This window comes from Naegleria fowleri (genome assembly GCF_008403515.1).
Source record: "Naegleria fowleri strain ATCC 30894 chromosome Unknown tig35, whole genome shotgun sequence".
In the NCBI taxonomy this organism is placed as follows: domain Eukaryota; phylum Heterolobosea; class Eutetramitea; order Acrasida; family Naegleriidae; genus Naegleria; species Naegleria fowleri.
The window spans coordinates 267,017-288,880 of NW_025407967.1; the positions used below are offsets into that span (position 1 = coordinate 267,017).

At 37.3% G+C, this 21,864-nt stretch overlaps 11 protein-coding genes across 11 annotated transcripts; 6 read left to right on the forward strand and 5 right to left on the reverse strand.

Annotated features, from left to right (window-relative positions):
- Positions 1-259: 259 nt before the first annotated feature.
- Positions 260-1,982, forward strand: FDP41_003778 (uncharacterized protein; the record flags this gene model as incomplete). Its single annotated transcript, XM_044707119.1, has 3 exons — positions 260-933; positions 980-1,142; positions 1,191-1,982. 3 exons carry the CDS (start codon positions 260-262, stop codon positions 1,980-1,982), a joined length of 1,629 nt encoding a protein of 542 aa, XP_044561838.1.
- A 188-nt stretch (positions 1,983-2,170) lies between these two features.
- On the reverse strand, positions 2,171-2,662 carry FDP41_003779 (uncharacterized protein; the record flags this gene model as incomplete). Its single annotated transcript, XM_044707120.1, has 1 exon — positions 2,171-2,662. One exon carries the CDS (start codon positions 2,660-2,662, stop codon positions 2,171-2,173), a length of 492 nt encoding a protein of 163 aa, XP_044561839.1.
- Positions 2,663-2,799: 137 nt separating this feature from the next.
- FDP41_003780 (uncharacterized protein) lies at positions 2,800-4,939 on the reverse strand (the record flags this gene model as incomplete). The annotated part of the gene is made up of 4 exons (XM_044707122.1): positions 2,800-2,943; positions 3,041-3,274; positions 3,358-4,736; positions 4,780-4,939. The coding sequence occupies 4 exons, from the start codon at positions 4,937-4,939 to the stop codon at positions 2,800-2,802; spliced, it is 1,917 nt and encodes a 638-aa protein (XP_044561840.1).
- A 36-nt stretch (positions 4,940-4,975) lies between these two features.
- On the forward strand, positions 4,976-5,407 carry FDP41_003781 (uncharacterized protein; the record flags this gene model as incomplete). Its single annotated transcript, XM_044707123.1, has 1 exon — positions 4,976-5,407. The coding sequence occupies one exon, from the start codon at positions 4,976-4,978 to the stop codon at positions 5,405-5,407; it is 432 nt and encodes a 143-aa protein (XP_044561841.1).
- Positions 5,408-5,513: 106 nt separating this feature from the next.
- Positions 5,514-8,078, reverse strand: FDP41_003782 (uncharacterized protein; the record flags this gene model as incomplete). The annotated part of the gene is made up of 4 exons (XM_044707124.1): positions 5,514-6,626; positions 6,670-7,076; positions 7,251-7,352; positions 7,403-8,078. 4 exons carry the CDS (start codon positions 8,076-8,078, stop codon positions 5,514-5,516), a joined length of 2,298 nt encoding a protein of 765 aa, XP_044561842.1.
- A 256-nt stretch (positions 8,079-8,334) lies between these two features.
- FDP41_003783 (uncharacterized protein) lies at positions 8,335-8,763 on the forward strand (the record flags this gene model as incomplete). Its single annotated transcript, XM_044707125.1, has 1 exon — positions 8,335-8,763. The coding sequence occupies one exon, from the start codon at positions 8,335-8,337 to the stop codon at positions 8,761-8,763; it is 429 nt and encodes a 142-aa protein (XP_044561843.1).
- Positions 8,764-8,996: 233 nt separating this feature from the next.
- On the forward strand, positions 8,997-9,572 carry FDP41_003784 (uncharacterized protein; the record flags this gene model as incomplete). Its single annotated transcript, XM_044707126.1, has 1 exon — positions 8,997-9,572. The coding sequence occupies one exon, from the start codon at positions 8,997-8,999 to the stop codon at positions 9,570-9,572; it is 576 nt and encodes a 191-aa protein (XP_044561844.1).
- A 171-nt stretch (positions 9,573-9,743) lies between these two features.
- On the forward strand, positions 9,744-14,037 carry FDP41_003785 (uncharacterized protein; the record flags this gene model as incomplete). Its single annotated transcript, XM_044707127.1, has 4 exons — positions 9,744-10,232; positions 10,486-12,587; positions 12,732-13,686; positions 13,777-14,037. 4 exons carry the CDS (start codon positions 9,744-9,746, stop codon positions 14,035-14,037), a joined length of 3,807 nt encoding a protein of 1,268 aa, XP_044561845.1.
- Positions 14,038-14,229: 192 nt separating this feature from the next.
- FDP41_003786 (uncharacterized protein) lies at positions 14,230-15,959 on the reverse strand (the record flags this gene model as incomplete). Its single annotated transcript, XM_044707128.1, has 2 exons — positions 14,230-15,487; positions 15,550-15,959. 2 exons carry the CDS (start codon positions 15,957-15,959, stop codon positions 14,230-14,232), a joined length of 1,668 nt encoding a protein of 555 aa, XP_044561846.1.
- A 1,065-nt stretch (positions 15,960-17,024) lies between these two features.
- FDP41_003787 (uncharacterized protein) lies at positions 17,025-20,071 on the forward strand (the record flags this gene model as incomplete). The annotated part of the gene is made up of 4 exons (XM_044707129.1): positions 17,025-18,431; positions 18,493-18,602; positions 18,657-19,499; positions 19,561-20,071. 4 exons carry the CDS (start codon positions 17,025-17,027, stop codon positions 20,069-20,071), a joined length of 2,871 nt encoding a protein of 956 aa, XP_044561847.1.
- Positions 20,072-20,116: 45 nt separating this feature from the next.
- On the reverse strand, positions 20,117-21,712 carry FDP41_003788 (uncharacterized protein; the record flags this gene model as incomplete). The annotated part of the gene is made up of 1 exon (XM_044707130.1): positions 20,117-21,712. The coding sequence occupies one exon, from the start codon at positions 21,710-21,712 to the stop codon at positions 20,117-20,119; it is 1,596 nt and encodes a 531-aa protein (XP_044561848.1).
- Positions 21,713-21,864: the final 152 nt, after the last annotated feature.

Sequence of the window (21,864 nt, forward strand, 5' to 3'; positions counted from 1 at the left end):
ATTTTTTTTGAGTGGGTTGTCCTTTCCACCAGCAATCTGATGGTCATGAACGGAAGAATCCTTTTGGAAAAGAAGAGTCTCTTCATATATGCATGGAACAAGGTAATAAGATAAAGAAGAAAATTAAGGGGAAAGGAATGAGTGATTTATTCAAGGAAACATGAACTTGCTATGTTTGTTCTCACAAAAAAATTGATCTCTTTAGTCATTCAATTGAATTCCCTCCTTCTCTTCCCTAAAAACACAATCATCTTCATCGATGATATCATCAACTTTAGAGGATTGGCGAAACTTTATGAATCTGGTTGGATTGGATGTTTTTCAATTTATTCTTTCCTTTCTTCCTCCCATTCCTTTTTTATTCAAATTACAACGAGTTAGTAAACATTGGCGACAGTTATGTTTGGAATGTATGGAAGAGGATTGTACAGAACTGTATTGGGATCATTCCGCAATCACCAACAAGAGTAACAAAAATCCATCCGAATTGTTTTTCAAAATTCTAAAACCTTTTAAAAAGTTGAATGTTATTGTCTTGAAGAATGAAAGTGTTGATGTCCAACTTTTGAAAACCATTCTCGTGGATTGGAAAGGAAAGGTAAAACATATAAAATTTATTGGTTGTTTGATGCGTGTGTTTGGCCAACTGCCGATTCAGTACAAGATCGAAGCAGATAACACCGAATATTCGGCCTATGTTCCTCTCCAATATTATGGAGGAAAGATTAAAGAATGTAAATTGATCACTGAAAGAAACAACATCTCTCAGCAGATACAAGTTGGAGACAGGGATGACACGGGATCAGAATTATCCAATGGATTTCAGCAATCATTGGTGGAGGGAATTACGGTAATTGCATCTCAGTTACAGTACTTGGACCAACCGTTTTTGCTGTGCTGCTTTTGCCTTTTAAAAGCATTTCCAAAATTAAGGTTGGTAATCATATGATAGTGTTGTATTTAATGTCAACACTTGCAGATTTGCTGAAATTTCGCTCATGTACACTGGAATGAATTCTCCTTCTATCGACACGTGGATTGAGTCCATGGGAGCGAGAGAGCTTTTCCCCAATGTAGAATTTAAGAAGAATATTTATGAAATGGCTAACCAAATCTTAATGGACACTCAAGACTTTGAAAAGGTAAGTCACTTCTTCACAGTGAGCTCACTTACATTATTTTTCACAAAGGCTGTTGATTACTATATGAGTCGCTTTGAAAAGGACTTGCATTTTAAAAAAATCAGACTTGAATCATTTAGAAGGAAATATTTGAGTACTCGAGATGCCTTTGATTCCTTTCACCAAAATGCATGCAAAATCGTTAATTTTTTTGTGTATCATTCGCCCTTTGGAATGGATTCCAAATTGAAAGATATTAATGGATACAATATTATTCAATTAGCAATTATTTTTTCGTGTCATGAAACTGTAGAATTTATTTTGAGATATTTGACTGCATTAGAAAGCGATGACAATATGCAAGTACACAACGAGTTACAGGAATTATTTTCTTCTAACAATGGTATTGATGGAAGAAACGCAGTTTTTTCGAGCATATCAAAATCAAGCAAAGAGAATGATCACTTACTGAGATTAATGATTCAGTATAACATTTCATTTAATGCTCCATCTTCTGACGGATCTACTATAGCTCATTATTTGTGCCAATTTGGGAAGTTAGAATATCTCAAGACTATTTGGTTTTCGTTCTTAAAGGAGTTACCATTAGAACGAAAACAATATTTCCTTGACTTGAATTTGAAAAATCACACAAATGAATATCCGATAGAGGTTTGCAAAAAGCTCAAAATGAACAATATGATGAAATATTTGAAAGAGAATGCACATCTTTTTGGGATTACATATCTACCAAACATGGAGGAAGAAAATCCAATAATTGTTACACAAAAGCCTTCTCCGCTGACTGTACGACCTCCAACGCAAAATCCACAAAATTCAAATGGTTGTCAACTTTTGTAAATCTTTGTAGACCTTAATTCTTTGACATTTGGATATCACCTAACAACCGTCGTTTAGGTATTTAGTTCTAAAAATCCAACAAGAATCTGGTTTATTGGGTTTGTACTGTCATGTAGTGGACTCCTACAAAAGGTACACTTATAATAAATAAATTTAGAATTTATTAGCCATCATCATGATGCAAGGTATTATCTATTCACAATTTTTGTAACTGTTGGGCTTTGAGATTTACTCTTACTTTCAATTTCATTTTGTTCCTTGATGCTCATCAGAATTTCTTCCTTGTTTGTTTCCAATACCAATCCTCCAATCACAATTTCATCCAAAATATAATGTACTTTGTCGGAATGGAAAATCAAATCCAACTCACAAACGTTTTCAAAACATTTATCCAAAGTTTCAACAAACACTTGGATGAGATCGAGTATTCCTAATTCGCTTTCATTTTGATCCACTGCAAAGATAAAGTACAAGGTCGCATAATGTCTGTAGATGAGTTTGGTGTCTTTGCCCCAAATGGCTCCTCCTTCTAAAAAGTTACAAACTGAATCGGATCTTCTCACCACTAATTGGTAACATTCTCGGACTGCTTGTTGTTGTTTTTCAAAAGGAACTTGTTCATAGAATCTCGTGAGACGAGGCTTTCCGTGATTGTTCACAACGATAATTCCTTTAATCATGATGATGATGATGATGACGAGGATGTCTTTGATTTAGAAATATTTTTTTTAAGATTTTTTATTGATTCGAAACTCTTTTCTCCAATCATCGTATTTGAACCAACAAATTCTTCAAAGAAACAACCAGTATCTCAGCCCTACTTGTTTCCACCATGATGAGGTGAATGAAGCACGTGTTGTAAATGCTTGTCATGAGGACGTTTGTGTTGAGCTTCTGTCTGTTCAAAAAGAGAGGCAAGTGGCTTTTTGCTGACCTTTCCCATTGCGTTTTTTGGAATTTCCTATCAAATAAGCCATACAGAAGTTATTATTATTATCATCAATTTCATTTGTCAATGATGTTAACATGCATTGGATGACAAAGAGAAATAAACTTACTTGTTGAAGTAGAATCAAACGAGTGGGTAACTTGTATCGAGCCAATTCTTTGGAACAGAATTCTTGCAGTTCCTCCAAAGTTAGAGTGTCATTGCTGTGACGAAGTACAACAATGGCAGCGATTCTTTCACCATACTCTTCGTCATGAATTCCAACTACTGCACATTCCTTGACCTTACTCATTCCAAGTATGACTCTTTCAATGTCCAGAGAGGAGATTTTGTATCCACCGCTCTGAAATTTACAACAACAAGAGTCCAATTCATTCGTTTTTGTATTGCCTCTATCTAGTGAGACACTTCTCAAATAACACTTACCTTAATAATATCAACACTGGTCCTTCCACAAATTTTGTAATACCCCTCTTCATCAAACAACGCTGTATCACCCGTAATAAACCATCCGTCACTTGTAAAAGTTTTCTTGGTTGCCTCAGGTCTGTTAAAATATTCCTTAAACACACTTGGGCCTAACACTAAAAGCTCTCCTGGTTGGTTTGGAGACGTAATCTCTTCTCTGGTTTCAAAGTCAATAATTTTCACTTGCACGGTTGGAAGTGGGAAACCAACCATGCCCATTTTTCGTTTGCTCTGTGGTGTATAGGGATTCGAGAGTGCCATACCGATTTCACTCATGCCATAGCGTTCGAGAAGTGCATGGGAGGTAATTTCCTGCCACTTTGAAAATACTGGTGTAGGTAATGCACTACTTCCAGATACCATTAATCTCATCCTCTTAATTTCTGTAGAATATTTCTCTTGTAGATCTTTGGGTAGTTCTTCGTACAAGTGAATGAGTTTGACATAAATAGTTGGAACTGCCATAAAAACATTAATTTCCTTTCCAATCTTTTCTACATTTTCTTTTTCAATATTAGTAAGTTTTTTCCAAACAATATTGGGATTAAATTTGCAGAATTGAACAGTAGCACCAGCATACAATGCACAACACAAGGCATTGGTAATTCCATGGACATGATGAAGGGGTAACACATGGAGAATATGATCCTTCTCGTTCCAACCCCATGCATTCACAAGTACATCAAGTTGATTCAATAAATTGGAATATGTGTAAACTACACCCTTAGGGTTTCCTGTAGTTCCAGAAGTGTAGATTATGAGACATCCATCATCTTTTTCATTTCTTTTCAAATCAATCACTTGAGGTACCTCGTGTTGGTGTTCATTCCTTGACAAGATGCTATTATCAAATTCAATAAATTTTACATTCTTTAACTCTGCAAATAGTGGCTCTAATAGGTGATTTTTATCAGGCTGATAAATAACCATGTCACATTTGCAATCTTCAATGTAGTACTTGAGTTCTTTGGTTGGGTGTGAGGTGCTGAGTGGAACAGCAACGGCATTTGTTCTCCAAATTGACCACAACGTTATGACATATTCATAACTGGGGTCGAATAAAAAACAAATTCGTGAATGGGGAAGAATTTTGATAGATTTTGTGACATCCCATTCTGATTTTGTTTCACCAACGCTATTATTATACAATTCTGTAATCATGTTGGCATATATTCCACTATCTCGAACAAGATCAGAATATGAATGAGTTAACACCGTTGTTGAGTGAATATTTGGGTTTGGGTCATTCATTTGATGATATTCATTAGTAACCAGTGCAACGTTGTTGTTACGTGATGCAGTGATGAGTGCCTTTTCAAATATTTTCAATGAAGAGACTGTCAGAGTTATCGGAGTTGCACTCTTGAAAAATAAACATACTATATTTTGTATGATTAAGCCTCCTTTGATAAGCATTCGTCATCGCTTGATACTGCCATGGAAGTACACTCATGATAAAGGATTCTCTTCGCCATCCTTCACTAAAGATTGAAGATTTTTGAAAATTGAGAGGCTTGCAAGACAAAAACCCTTTTCGCATATTTTCGATTTTTTTTTAAAAAAAATTATCGTCATCATGAATGCATCATCATCTCCGTCGGATCATCAGCAATTATTGGAGGCACTCGAAAATAATACTCTCGATATTATTGATAATTTAAATCAACTATCTATCATGATAGAAAAATATGACTCGAAAGAAACAAAACCTCATTGGTTTGAAATGATTGAAAAGTTGGATCAACAATACACAGACTTGTTGTCTTTGTGTCATTCGAACGCCACCATGCCTCTCATGCAAGAACAATACCCATATGAATTATTGCAAGTAATTGATAAGAATGAATCACCAGATCAATATCTTCAAACGGTAAAGAAAAAGTCACAACAGAGAATCGAATATGCAAATGGAAAAAAATCTGCTGTCGATCAATTACGAAATGTTTTGCGAGAAGAACTTGAAAAGCACTTTCCTGAGACCACAGAGGACATTGTTAAAAAGGAATAACATTATTTGATATCATAACTCATTGAAATTTTATCTTTTCAGGAACAATGTGTTTCTGTTTCCTATTGCTCATATTATTGAATGTATTTATCTAGAGTAGTAAGTGTTACCTCCAAGTATTCTTTGAAGACGAAGTGAATGAATTTTTGCTAATAGTCTTTTGTTTTGCGGAAGGAGCTGACTTGCTGCTAGTGGTCCGTAACAATGTATCCTCAACAATTTTTGGTTTGGATGAATGCTTTGAAATAATTATTGGCTTTGAACTGAGAGTTGATGGTTTTTTGACGAGCGAAGGTTTCTTTTCATTACGTGTGACATCTTTGGAGGGAATTCTCTCAGTTGTAGAAATAAAGTCAGCCAATTTGACAGATATGGTTTTTGATGGTGAATATTCGAGATCATTCTTGAGAATTTTTGAGGTATCTTGGAGTGCATTCGTAAGGATGACACTGAGCGATTCTCGAGGTGTGGCAGTGAGGTGAGATTGGGTGGGTGTGTTTGAGCTGATAATTCTTGGTGACGGCTTGGGAGATCCAAACGAACCTGATGCACTCTTTCCTGCCTTCTTTTTTGGTAATGTCACCACAGGTATCGGAGAAAGCAACGATGCATCTTCATTGCTCATAAATATCACGTCCGGCTCATACTCTTTCGGCTGGGAAAGAAATTCTAAGGATGTAATATTGTTTGGATTGGATGAAATGGTGGGGACTGTTGTCTTGGGAGTGTTTGCCTCTTTTTCGCTATTGTCTTGCTTTTTGTCAGAAAAAGAACAGTCCTTCTCAAACGGAGATCCCAAGTTAAATGACCGAAGACCTGCTTTCTGTTTCAGCAAATAATGAAAGTGAATGGTGTCCTCTTCTGAAAATGTTGGTTGTCTTTCCGACCTAGGAGTAGATGCGTAAGCTGAAATAAATTTGTCAACTTCTTCCTCAATTTCTTGTTCTGAGAGATGCAATGAAGGTGGTCTCAGGTGTTCATCATTTGCTGAATTTGAGGTTAAATTGTTTGAAGTAGGTTGGGCTGGATGTTCGTCCTTTTGGTCTTTATGTGCTTCTTTCTCGTTATCTTTTAGTGACGGGGCTTCGTTCTTTCCTGTGTTTTCTTCCAAGGTATTCACTTCAGGGATGGATGGAACTGGTTTTTTGCTAATTTCTTCTGTTGCAGGCGGGATTGTTCGTGTTGAAAACGATGTACTTTTTGAAGGAAGGAATGCTATCTAGCGTAGCGAATAAACTGTTTCTCTAAATACAATAACTTACCTCCATAACTGAAGACGGCTTAATGTCTACCCATTCTGCATTTCTAATCATTTTGTCAACATCAAAAGGAAGTTTGATATTGAGCTCTCCCACTATTTTCAAATCTTTCACCTCTTGCAATTTCTTGGTGGGAGTGAAGGAAGAGAGAGTTTTGCTTTCTTTTGGTTCATGAGGTGTCGATTTGGAATGAGAATTGCTTTTGACTAGTGGATTTGTGATCGTTAACGTATTATTATTTGGCAAAGTTGGAGTTTGTGTCGTGGTGTCTATTCTTGCATGCTTTTCGCCTACACTTTCAAAGCATGCAACGGTACGAATAATAAGGTTGGAAAAGCAGGAAAGAACTTTGTCAAAAATGGCAAAAAGAGGGTCAGACTTGGGGTCGAAGGGTTTTCGTTTGGTTTTATCTGCATAGTTGGATTTGGAGAATGAATACAATAAATGTATGGCTCCAGAATTCTCAAGAGAAAAGTTGTTAATGTGGTACTTTTGGATTAAAGCCTCATTGATAAGAAATTGTTCAACCTCAACAGAAACTTATCAAAAACCTTTGAAAACAGTGCCACAAAAAAGATACTTACAATGATCATAGCCTTCCCCGTTAGAAAAATACTCTTTTGATTCAGCAACAGCCTCTCTCCACAGAAATGGTATTAAAAGCTGATGGTAACCATTACTTGAATCTAGGAATAGATCGGCATAACGGTACAAAGTTGACAGTCCATAAACTTACTTTTGCTTGTCAAATTCAGATCAGCCACATCCCTTTCAATGAGTACAACAGATGATTCAATCATATCTCTCTCTAAGCAATTTGTATGAAAATATTCTTTGAATCTTCTGAGCGTAATAAATCCATTGTAAGCTTTGCATTCTCTCATAATTTCAAATGTTTGTTTCAGCAAATATTCAGGTCTCTTTTGTTCCCTGTCAGCGCTGTCGCTTGAAATCACAATTAATAGAATTAATATTTCTTCCACTGACAACAAAGTTTTGTTGTCAGTATCGAGTAAGAAGAATAAGTGTTCCACTGACTTAATCCATTCGTCGGAAATATTCCATTTCTCTATCAACTCAACGTTTTGAATTTTTACCAATAAACCCAGCAACACATCCAACTGATATTCCGAATAAGATGATATGGAGTGCATCCATTCTTGCTCGCTTAGAGTAGATTTCGGTCGGGATGATACAGCCCCCGAATGAATACTTTGTTTTATCCATTTCAAAATCAATACTTGAAATTCGTCCTCATTGATCATTCCATTCAACAACCACTCAAAGATGGATTTAAAAGCCTGGAGATCCTCCGCACAAGACAAGGTTCCCTTCGTCATGTCTAAAATGACCTCTACATAGAGAGCTTTTGCGAAACATTCTCGCCGACTGATGATCATCGTTGAAGACATTTTTTAGTTCTGAGCCGTTGTTCATATTGAAATAACGAACACAAGAGAGACCATGATACTGTAAATGGTGAAGGCGGTAAAAAAAATCGAAACAAAAATGAAACGAAAAAGCTGCTTGCTGCTCCGTGCTTTGACCTTTCCACATGCAAATTGTTCATGCCATTACTCTTCAAAATTCCATATGGTCGAAACTTCGGGGAATCGTCGATGGTTCAGCCTTTCCTTTGTGAATTCTCTTAAAAAAAAGAAACAAAAAATGGAAGATTGGGAAAGGGACATTGTTCACCCGATCGGTTTTTACGAGTATGACAGAGAGAAGTCAGCAAATGACAAATTTATATGGGAAAGGAGAGAAGAAGACAAAGAAAAAGCAATGGTTGAATTGGACAAGTATTCCGAAGAAATGGCAAAAATCTACAAAGAGGTCGAAAAACATTTAAGAAGAAATTTAGGTATCATGGGGGCCAGAGACCTCCAGTCACTCCTTTATTTAACCCTACCATTTATGAAATCTTTTATTGAAGAAACTTTGGGCATGATAGATTCTTTTCCCATTTTTTACTATATGAAACAAAAGAATTTTATCACCATACTGGACTTGGAAGACGAAGGTTTTGCAATACTTTTAAATAGTTACGAGCATTACCCACTTCAACTTAAACGATTCTCAGTTGGAGATTATTAAAACAGTTTATTTGTGTTCACTTCTGGAGCATCCTGTTCCATATGGATTGAAAAGCTCTTGTCCGGGGGACGAAAGTATATATGTTTTGATACAGTCTGGAACTATGACGATCCTTTATACGAGCGGGCAAGACTAGTCATTTTAAGCAATGGATGGCTTACGCTCATTCTTAGGTACCTCAGAAACGAGGTCCCGACCAAAAGTTGGTCGAGCTTTTTATGGACTCTTCCATCATGAAATTTGCTTTTGACGCAGAAGCAAAAGCAAGCAAATTGTCAGAGTGGTTTGAATCAAGCAATATGGTAGGACTAACCGATCTCAAAAAGCACTTTATTGTAGATGCGGATGTATATGGCTGGAAAAACTTTAGGCTTCTCTCGTTTGGCGTTTATGAAGCACGACGGGACGATTGCTTTCTGAAAGAAAAACCAGATTCCTTTTTTCATTACGGAAACCTTGATCCCACAACTAAAAAAGGGAGGGAGCGTTTAGAATATGCAGTTCATGGCGTCCTTACCTGCTGCTACTTTGCAGATTATTTGGATACAAGTGAGGAAAATAAGGACATTCATTCATGGGCTACCTCACATCATCCAAATGGTAAAAATCCCATTCGCCTGATTCGTTCCTCCTATGATGAAGTTGATGAATGGAACAAGCTTGGAAAAGGTTATAAACATGTTAAGACAAAGTATGATGTCAAACTGTTTTACGATCCGTCAGTGGTGACAGTGAAACCCAAGAAACCAACCAAACGAGAGTATTCAGCCCGCATGTCTGCCTGGTGGAGTAAATTTTTTCAAGGTTAATGAACGAACCTCCGATCATGCAATTCTCGAAAGAAATTGAGAACTCTTTGTTGTCAATTGTCGACAGAGAAAAATCATATCCAATCCAAGGAGGGGTGAGTTTCAAACCTGGACCAACCCAGTTCCCTCAGCATCAAACATCAACCGGCAATATCCTCAGATGTGAAAAAAATGTTTTCTCATTCTGTCGCTGGTGCCACTCTCTCATCATCTCCACCACCGTATGAGGCAACCTCACGAGTTCTGCCCAACGAAAAAGCTCCAGTGATTGACAATGCGGACTGGATCCATGCACAACCTCTCATCGGATCATATGGTCATCGTGCCAAACACACCACTGTCTCATTCACAAATTCCAGAAATGAGCCCTGCATTCTCATATTTGGAGGACAATCGGATTCGAGTCATTCTACCAGCACGAGTTTGTCATCCAATCATTCAAACATGTCTTTTGGTCATAACAGCGCGAGTGGTGGCGATGTGTTCATGTATGTGATTAAACGATTGCAAGACAATGGCGAATGGCATTGCTTCTCACCACCTGTCAAAAATCCTGCTAATGCACCACCTCGTGTCAGAGGCCATTCGGCTGTTTACTTTGAAGGAAGAATGATTGTGTTTGGAGGAAAGAATAATTTCAGATACTTTGATCAACTTTTTGTAAGTTATGTTGTGAAAGCAATGTGTGATAACGACCTCTTCTTCGGTTCGGAAATTAACTGTGTCTTTTGTGGCGATTCATGATTGCAACAAAATCACTGAATATTTCACAATTAATTGTGAAATGGGATTATTCCCATGTTCATTACAATCATGAACGAATCCATGTCATTTTCGTGATCATCTGACCAACAAACACAACACGGAACAATCATATTTGACCCATCCCAACTCCTCCTTCTCCGAACTATAGTCTTTGAATTGTAATACTTGGGAATGGAGTCATATCATCTCTCTTCAGCGATTCAGTGTTTCCTCACGACTCTCCAATCACCAAAACAAGAAAAATCGTTCTTTCTCTCTTCACAACACTAGTAACAACAACTCTCAAACAGTGGGTCGAACGATTCGTGAACAAATCAGTTTCGAGTCCATGGTCAAACTCCCATGTAAGAGAAGTAATCACACTGCAGTTGTTCTTCCAAAATATCGTAAAATGATTGTGTATGGAGGTCGATCGTATGGAGAGACTCTTGGAGATTTGTGGGCATTCGATTTAGAGGAATATCAGTGGGACAATATTCAAATAGATCATCACAAGTCGCTCATTCCCTCTGAACGTCATTCACACAGTGCGACAACTTTGAATGAAAACCCCAATGTCATGATCATTTATGGTGGCAATAATGGAAGCTCACAATTGAATGATTTGTGGATGTTTGACTATTCGACTACTGTTTTCACACCCATTGTATTGTGGAATAGTGTATTAAGCAATCCTTCCTTGTCTTTTAAAATGACTGATCCAGGTGCAACGACTGCCATTCAAGTTGCTAATTCAATCCTTCTCGGAAAGAAGGTGTCAAATTCTGATGCAAAAAATTTAATGATATCAACTCCAAGAGAAAGTCATCAATTGATTTCTTTAGGACAGGGTTACTTGATGGTTCATGGAGGTTATTCCAAGAAGAGATTCATTAAGGATTTTAATATTATTGACCTTCAACGAATGGAATATGTTGACTGCACTTCTATTCCAAGAAAGAAGATTCCATGCTCAAGAAAATGTCACACTCTCAACAATATTTCAAATGAATATATTTGCATGGTAGGAGGAGTTTCCAGAAAAAGAGGAAAATTAGATGACTTTAATTTAATTGACAAGGAAATGTTGAAGAGTTTCATTCTCACGGATGGAGATGTTTCTTTGGTTGACGAATTGAAAACGGTTCTCGAAAAGAAGTACAGTATTCACCTCTTAGAATCTTCACTCGCAGAAAGTAATTCAAACAGAAATTCTATTTCAACTTCCCATTCAGAAATGAATGGTTCTCGACGTCGACAAGAATCCACCATCAGCATTTCTGAAACTCTAAACAAAGAGTCTCTTTTGGAAATTGGTTCCATCTTGTTGACCTTGAGAGAGTATCACCAAGCCATACCCTATTTCACACAAGTTCTCAAAATTGATCCCACCAACAAGACTGCTTTCGAAAAGAGAGGAATTTGTTACTACATGGCCGAAGACGTTCTGGCAAGCATTCAAGATTTTTCAGAATGCACCTCTCTTGAATCTCAAATTTTAAAGGTCTGTGCTTATTTGAGAATTGGAAAATATCGAGAGGCTTCCAATGTCATGCACATGCTCAAAAATAATTCAGGTTCACAGTCAGTGCTTGTGGAAGTGATCAAACAACTGTTAGACTCGTATGAAAATTCAATAGAGAGCAAAAACAAGAGCTCGACACAAAGGGAATTGCGTGCCTCTCGAGCATATTTCGCGACCAACATTGACGATTATATTTTTGAACCTCAATCGGGTCGATATGTCGATCTCGAAAGTGAAAACAAACCCAACGAAGAAGGCCATGTGAATTTCTCGATTGCAGAGCCTTATTCCTTACTATTTATTGGACAACATGAATGTGGAATGACTTCATATTTGCAACAAATTAGATCCATGTTTCGACAAAGTATTAGCATCAAGGAAGCGAAATTATTCAAACCAAAAATTCAAAATTATACCATTGGTTTGTATTATCAATGGATGAGTTTCAAAAAAGTGTTGGAAGCTTTTGATAAGGATGCATGCCCCATTCAAGCATCACAAGATTTGGAAAAACTTTCGAATCAAGTGTTTGATACTCTGGAAAATATCAAATCGCACAAAGATGGATTATTCATTTTCCCAATTTCAAAAGTTCAAAAATTAGTCATGCAATTAAGTTCGAATCGAGAATTCCAAAAGATTTGTTCCAACTTTGCTTCTCTCTACGAAGTTTTGAAAACCAAATATTATTTTAGTTCTCTCCAAGAAGAAATTCACACACTCTTCCACAATGCCAATGTACCATAGTAAGTAGAACCATTGTCAATTTTCACACACTCGTAGAATACTGAACTATTGCGTTGTTTATGAATCAAACAATCGATGTTTTTCAATGACTTTCAACAAATCTGTTTCAATGACAATTTTGCAAACGTTGATCACAATAATAGCTTCTTCAAGGAGACAAACAGAATTCTCTCTACAGACTATCTACCTACAGACATGGACATTATTTCTTTTCCAATCAAGTATCACTTTTGTCCTCTCAATCTCATTGAATGTGAAAAAAAGAATTGGGAAGAATTAGAAGCATCAACAAATTCTCCTGTCGTTTTGAGTTCTGAAGAAAATCATCAGGAAGTACTCTCAACTACTACGACAACAAGTAGTCCTTCTCCAACAAATAACCATGAATTGAATGACATAGCCATCATCACCACCACCACAACAACAACCAAAGATTTGATTTCATTCGATGAGGTAGATCAAAATGTAACACAAGTGACCAATGGAGATTTCACAAATACAATCTCTACCAACATGATTGAGCAGCACGATCTGGTCAGCAACAATACTGACAGTCATGGTATCAATATGAGAGGCAATGTGGTTCAGAGAGATGATTTTGATCACTTACATTCTATCTCACTACAATCAAGGCCAAATGATGCTAAAACCACAAATCATTCTGAATGTGTCATGATATCCACTTTTAAAGCTTCATACAGTGATGACATGTTCGTTGGAGACATTTCCATCTACAAGGACAGTATGGACAGTTTGGATTTAGATATTGAAAAATCTCCACTTGAATTTATCTTTAAAAGAACTCCTTATACGATCTTTTCCACGAGCTGTAATGTGACTGAAGAAAAGGTGATGAGTGCCATTCGAGAGTTGAGTATTGACTCGATTGCAGTAATTTCGTCATTGCATGATATAGATCGAAGAGTTCAAGCTCATCATCAAATTCCAATTCTTTCATTCATGAATGGACAGGTGATGGTTGATGGCAAATCAGCCTCTTCCATTGTCAACACACTTCGAATGTGTGAAAAGTTATTGAACCAAGAACCATTTGCAGATACACAAATTATTTTCATATTCACTCATAATGATGTCTTTGTAAGTATCGTGATGATTGAGTTTGTTTCGTGTTCATCAACATTTTTTTCTATGACAATTACTCATTCATGTACAAACTCGTTACAACAGACTCGAAAGATTGCACAAGATCCAAATCTTCTCAAACACATTTTCCCAACTTATCAACCAAGCAACAAGAAGTCACCCCAAAGGTACATTGAGGAAGTATTTGAAACATTTAATGACAAGTTTAAAAAGAGACGAAGATTCCATTTCTCATTTGTGAACACATTGGATAAGGATGATGTGAAACGTTCATTTAAAACCATTCATGAAATTGTTCATAGTGTGGAATTGAAAAGACAATTAGAAACATACAAGATGTTGTGATATGTCGCGAAATGAAAATTCAAGATGAGAAATGCTTTATTTCTGTTTTTCTTCTTGCCACAGATCCACATCTCGCCGAATAAAGGGTTGTCAAGTGACACAACATGGTGAGATTTCAAAGAATTTCAAAATTGTTTATTTAAGCGTTCATCTCGATCTGGATATTTACAAAGGAGGAGAAAAGAAAAATGCTTAAAGAGTCTCAAAAAAACTATTTACATTCAAATTCGAATCATCGAATAGCACATCGTTCATCATGGAGGAGGACGAGGAAGAAGGCTCAATATGCTCAACAAGTAAATTTTCAAAATTGGAACCTCCTTCAACCACCACATTCATCATCAAGAGAGAATTCTGTAAAAGATGATTCATTTGGATTGGATTAAGGTGGAGGTGTTGTGCTTGATCCGAATGAGGCAAATGGAGAGCAGGGGGAATGTACAAGGCAGGAGTCGTTGAGGAAGAAGAAGTTGCGTAAAAGTTGGAAGAGAATGGAGAAGGAAGAATGGTACAAAATTGTGGTTGCTGTTGATGATTTGGATTCATCAAAGCAGCACAAAACTCATCGTGATGATCTCGATTGGTAAAGTCCGAAATTAATTGAGTCATCTTCTCATCATCAGCATCATCGGCACTGCAGAGAGATGGAGAGAATTCATCGAGGGATGAGTCAGACTCGGACAAGGTGGTATTAGTGGTCGTTGGACTCACACAATAATGATGATGAGAAGTTTCTGCCAATGAAGATGAGGAAAACACAAGACCATAACCATCATCTGCAACCTCCTCACATGAAGGCTGATGAATATGAGAGGCACCTCCTGGAAGAACGACGATCATTCCTTGATCAAAGGCTACTGCTGGAAGGATCATTTGTGAGGTCGCTGCTGCTGTCGACGTTTGTGGTGTGGAGGAATAGGATGAGTTGACGAGTATTTCCTCTTCTTCTTGTGTTGTTGATGATTCATTGGAAGAGCAGACATGTTGAAAAGAACTAACACATGGGGAAAGAGTGGGTGAATCTGTGGTGGTGATGCTAGTGTTGGAGGCATTAGAAGACAACAAATCTGTAAAGTTGGTAAAGAGGGAAGTTAAAAAGAGCAAGTGGTGGTTGTTGTTGTTGTTGTTGGATGAATCAGCAGTAGTGGTGGTGGTGGAGGTTGTGGTGGTGCTTTCTTGTTGCTGCTTCTCACTCGAAGACAACAAATTGGTGGCATTGTGAATCACGGTTCTTATCAAGTTTCGTTCCTTCTCTGAAAAGTTTTTCACAGCTGCTGAACGATCCTTGTCATCATTAGTGGCACTTGCTGTCACCAACAAGTGAATAAGTCGGATGGTCTCTGAAACATCGTGGTGTGAAATGAGCTTTTCAAAGAATTCATTTGGTATTTTCTTGAGATTGGACATAATTTGATCGTTGGATAAGGCATTGTAAATTTCATTGGTTTTTCTGAGAGGATTTAAATCGATGAGAAACAATGAAACATGGAATAAGACATGAAAATTACTTACTTGGAAGGATAAGGTTTCAAACTCTTTCTCTTGGCTCTTGGTTTTGGAAATTCCTCACCATTCTTCTTCATCTTTTCAAAATGTTTTTGAGCGTGTGATCGAATTTGCTTTCTCGTTTTCGTTCCAATGAAATCTTCGACCTTCTTCCAATCACGTCCATGAATACGAATGGCTTCAAGGAATTTTTCGTGCTCTTCCTCACTCCATTTCTCTCTCTTTTGTTGGATGGTATATTCCTTACGTTGTTTGGGAAGAACTTGAGACAAGGTTGCCTCAAGTGGTTGAGCGAGAGTAATGGAAGGAGAGGAAGGTGATGAATTCTTTTTTGTAATCTTCTTTGGAGAAGAAGCACCTCGTACGGCCGTATCATCCGTGGACTTGTTCTTCGTGGAAGATGATGAAGAAACCATAGTGTGTGTGATGAAGTTGGCAGTAGTAATTGAACGAGAGTGTCGAAACCGTTTCTACGATTGATGATGATGATGAGAGATTCTTCTTGATAAGAACCAATTTTGCGAGGTTGACTGAGATGCTGCTTTACAGTCGTGTGTGCAGTAGTAAAAGAGCTCTTTTTGTGTGAAGACTCTCGCAACTCAATGGGAGAAGGACAACAACGGTGAGTGTGTGGGTGGATGGGTGAAAAAGAATGGTCGTCGTGTCCTTGCTCGTGTTGTTGTTGTTGTGGTTGTTGTTGTGAGGAGGTGTGGGAGTTGTTGTGTCGTTAACGGTAGGGCTCGGGACTCTCTGAGGAGATAGAGGAGAGGTGTGGGGTGGCTTCTTTTTGATTCTGCAAGAGTCACACACTCAGAGAGAGGGAGCATTGAATGAAATTTCGTAATCGAACGGACGCCCCAAATTTAACGTTCGGAGTACAAACTCCGCCTAGGAGCAAAAGCTTTCTAATTGCAAAAAATAGGTTTTTGGAGGTTATATATTCCCAATGCAACCACCTCCCAAAACTCAACAACTTGTTTCTTGTGACATCCAGTTTTACAAATGGTAGTTGTCTTTTCATGGACGAAAGGAATGTCATAAATTGCTTTGGTATGATTCGTGTTCTGTCCATAACTAACTCATGAGGAGTGTGAAAATTCAAAATCTCATTTCGGGGAAACCATTCTTCTCCGATCTGACCTGGCTGGTTACTTTACCGCGATGAATCAGCATGGATTCGGAAGGGGTTTCTTCCTCGCAAGCAAGAGAGGCACAAGCGTCGATCGGACAACAACAAAAAAATGTGTTTGGTTTTCTGAGCCTTTGAAAATTGTGTTTCGGAAAATCAAAAACCTTTTGGAAAATTCAAATATTTGAAGAGAGAGATTTCATTTTGTTTTTGAAAATTATACACTTCTGATTGACCCAAAAACATCAGCAGTACTCTGAGCTTTATCATCATTAAAAAAGAGTTAACCTTTTTTCATTGCAGCGGATTCGTGTAAATATATTCTCAAGAGAGAAAGAGTGAGATTAAAAAGATGGGAAATACAGTTCAAAACAACCAAACAAAGGAGACCAGAGTTGAATCATCATCGCCTTCCATCAATGGAGGCACTCCACATCAACTAGAAACAATTCCGAATCATCCTCATAGGAGTGGTGATGAGTCGGTCCCTTTTTTGACTCGTTCATCATCATTATCATCACATAGTCATAGGCTTGTTGATCAAATTCAGTTTGGTTCAATTCCCGATAAATTTTGTAGCGTCCGTATTCTGCTGATGCAAAGTGGAATGACAGGTAATATCACACTCTATGACACTCACCATGACGAAGCATTTAAACAAATTAGAGCCAAATTACATCTCAATATAAAAGAATTGAATGAAAGATTTAGAAAAGAGAGGCTGCTAAAGCGATCAACCCCTAGTTTTTTGGCAAAAAGTGCTCCCTCTGTGAAGCCACTTCTCGTGAGCATGCTGAGTGGAGAAAAAACGAAAGGCACTCAAACTGTGAAACAAGAGCAACAGCCCCCGCAGCCACTCAAGAATGACAAACAAAACACTAAACAAGCAGTTGGTCTTAATGATACAAGTATTTTAGGAGAAATGTTATTTGGATCAATACCCATTCAAATTGTAGGACAAAATACCAAAATTCATTCCGTTCCACAACACAAACAAACTTGTCTCAGTAAGGTATTCCGAGTAGGTCTTCCAGTTAGCTCTGTAATTAGTAAGAAAGAACAAGAGCAAAATTTAAAGGAGCACCACTCTATGATTTCTAAAATTCCAGAACATGCCAACAAAATCAGCGAAACAAATAATTCCACACATCACATTGAGCCTTCTCCATCATCAAGTTCGTCTTCCATTAGAAGCAGATCTGGAAGTATTGTACATAGTCCAAGCAATATCAGTAATAATATATCCTCTACTACCAACACTGGAGGAAGGGTAAGAAGTTTATCAACATCAGTCGCTGAATCAGCAACAAAGGAATTCATTGAAAGTATTGACATTAATGAGAGTAAGCAGCAAAAATTCAAGAAAGAAAAGAAAAGAAAAATTCAAAAGGACCAAGAAGTCTACATGTGTAAATCATCCTTTGGTATTTCAGTGCTCCTAGTTTTTCATGAAAGTGGTGAAGACAAGGATGATCTTCAAAATCCAAACCAATTACAACGATTAATATTTTCACATTTTCCACTTTTTGAACATAGATTAAGGAAACTTCTCAACTCATGCAAACAAGCACTACAAAAATATTTAAAGAAAATTGTTGAAGATGCAAAAGAAGCTGGTCGGTTGGAAGAAATGTTCAGCGGTTTCACATTTAACGTTCGGTCATTTCATGGATGTTTGCAAGAGAGTGAGGAAATTTCAAAAGCTTCAATTGACTTTCATAGATTTGTTATTTCATTTTTACATGCACCTCGCTTTCATGTAAGTAAGAAACAGATTTTTTCATGAACATATAACCCAAATTCGTTAATGTTATTATCAGTCTCCAATTTGGCAGTCTCATTCACTTACGCCATTCAAAAAGGGAGACGACTTTTCATCGTTTTTAAAAGATTTATTACTTCTCACCAATGTTGACCCTCAAAACAAATTGTACGTTTTCTTTTTAGCAGTACCAATTGTATTCATTTATTGACACATCCTTAGATTTATGACGCAGATCATTTCTACAGTTCTTGCCAATCACCTTTCTTGGATTGTACATTTCACGAAATCGCCTGAAACAGAAATAGAAACCTCTCCATCTAATTTACTTGTCAGGTATTTACGGTCTCTGTATGGGGCTGGTTATATTACAGATGATGAGGGCTCTGAAATCGACATTTCAGATAATTTATCAACTTCTTCTGTCGAACAAAAGAAAAATAGACTTGGTCTAAAAAAGTTTTGCAAGATTATTGTCGTTGGGAGCTCAAACAGGCAGATACGATATTGCATTTCCTTAATCACCTATTTATTGAGATCTGTGCTCCTTCTAGAAAAAGAATTTTCGGTCGACATCCAATCTGGAACAACATCAATCCAAAATATGAACTCATCTGATACAAACATAAGAGAGACACTTGCCACTCTTACACCAATGCAATTTATTGAAATGGCTCCTCCATTAGAATCAAAGAGAAGTCCAAAATTGTTTCAAAAAACATTCTTTGTTGATTACCAATCTTCTTCGGGCCAATCTGATGACGATAATGAGGCCAGCATTAAGCCTGTCACTTTGGTTCCACAGCCAAACTGTTCCTCAACACCATATACGGAGGAAGTTGCACAACTTAATTTAAAAAACAAATTCAACAAGTTCGGAAACGCATTGTTTGGCGACGTGTGTACTTGGTATTGTGGAGGATTTGTAATTTCAGGCTTACCAAGATATGTCACTTTTCAACAAGAACTAATTGAGGATTTGGAATTTGTTCAAACCGAGAGCATCGATGGAGATCCAAGACTGCCCGATATAGCCAGTTGTGTCGTTGTTGATATTGAGGGAAGGTATGTATTTGAATAGAAAGTAGCTTTCGATTATTGCGGTTTACACACGCTTTTTGCCTAGATCATGCAATGTCATTATATCTCATCAGAGCCGTGTTAAATTTGAAGAGGGACATGTCTCTGACATGATATCCAACATGCTCTCAGAAATTTTATGCCTTAAAACTCTCAATGACAGCTCAGAAACCAATGCCGTCTGTGAACAACTATTTCAAGATACACTCTACAGTTTGGTGCTAAAAGCTAAATTACTTCTCACCCTTGCTGACTCGCTCAACGTCGAACAATCCTCAAAGAATTCAATTCAAAATACATCCTCTTTACTCTCCTGGAGATCCCAAAAGAAGCAATATAGCAAAGGTTTGGCAGATGTCATCAAAAAGAAGTTCAATAATGAGAAATCAAAAAAGCAAACACCGGAACCAATAACGTATGCCCAAATGGCCGGTCTTTTGGGTGTTTCTGTTTCAGACATGCCATTACTCATCTCTATTGCTAGTGCCTACCGAGCAGATATAGTTAAAAAGATTGTTCCTCAAATCAAATCTTCTTCAAAAAAGAAGAAACGGTAAGAAACCTCAAAGTACTTTCCGAAATTTTGGCTGACTTTTCGCAGCTCAAGCAAAAGTGTTCGCAAATCGAACGTTTGAATACTCTTTGATCACCATGTTTCTGAATTCTACTAACCACGTTTTCACTCTCTTTTCATGTGTGTCACTGAAATCAATGAAGGATCTCGAGTAAACTAGAAGACTAAATTTTGTCGTGTCACTCATAGTACTGATCGATGACGAATTTGTTTGAGGAGAATAAGGTATGGCTGTTGATTTTCTGATGCTATAACGCCTCAAAATGTTCACAACATCATCACTAAAACTTGGAGGAGTAATATCACTGAGATTGTCTCCATCGTCTTCTTCTTTTGGCGTCGTCTCTTGTCCATTTACCTTAGGAGAAGATTTTTCATCGATCGATACAGGAGAGAGTGGCATTTGCTTATCTTGAACAAACTGAACAGTAATGTAATCATAAATTAATGATGTGGCTTGTCGATAGGTGAATAGATGAAATTCTGTGTTGCAGTCCAATAATTCTAGTTTCTCTTGCTTGGAAATAAAATTTTCCCATACTGTCAACAGCTGTCCAATCGAAATTCCTTGAAAGATGGGTGAAATAAATTCAGTTCTTCTATCAAAGGTTCTATTGAATCTTTCAAATTCAATAGGGGCAGAAAAGAACCAATTATTCCTTATTTTAGGTGCCTTGTGAAGCATCCAATCGACATTTCTGTTCTGATTTTTTGTCGGATTGTTAGTGGACAGCACCACTGGCTTGTTCATGAAAAAGTGTGACACTAATTTTTGTAATTTCGTATTTGACCTCATCTCAATGTCAATTATTTGAACCATCTTTTCAAAATATTCATTCAGTTGTGATACTCTTTTTTCAATATTTTCTTTTTTCAAATTTCCCATGATCAACTTTTTCGGAAACAAGGGTTTAAATTCTCGTGCAAAATCTGGAGATAATTCAACAAATCGTTGGTGAAATTCTAATATTTCACTGTATCGTTTAGCAATGATACAATCTCCAGTGTCTAAATGTCTATAAAACGAAGCAAGTGAATACATTGAAGAGAAAGAGTTGACACTCGCATTGTTAGCACTACTCTCCGAAGCAGATTCAATGAGAGCAGCAAAAGTATGTGAGCTTTGATTTTCATCAATCATTGATGACGATGATGATGAAGAGGATGATGCACGTGTTGAGGCTGTGCTCGTCGTCATGATATCATCATCAAATTCCTCAAAATGTGAGTATTGATATTCCCGATCAAAAGGTGTCGTTGTTAATTGTGTTCTCCTTTTTCTATTGAATTGAATTGTATTCTGCTGCTGTTGCTGACCTAAAGAAGTGTTTAATTCCGTTTCAAGACAATTGGTAGTATCTTTGCTAACGGTATCAATTATGGGAAGAGGCTTCTCCGCCTGATGAACCAGATTCCTCTTTAAATTTTGAAAATCATCATCATCATCACGATTCTTCTTATTCGTGATGATATCCTTCACGGAACACACCTCTTGTTGTTCATTCTTATTGCTGTTGGAAGAAGAAGAAATTACTTGAATGGTGTAGAGAACAAACGGTTTTTTATCACCACCACTCCGATAGCCATCCACCACTTGATAGTGAATGATTTTAATGTGCAACATGTACAATCTCTCCTCCTCTTTGTGGTCTCTCTCTTTTATTGGCTCTTCGTATTTCAAAAGACAAGAACACGTGCGCACGAATAGTGTGAAAATTGTGCAATTTTTTCAATTTAATGACATTGTAATCGTTCACTAGTCAATTAGTCAAATTG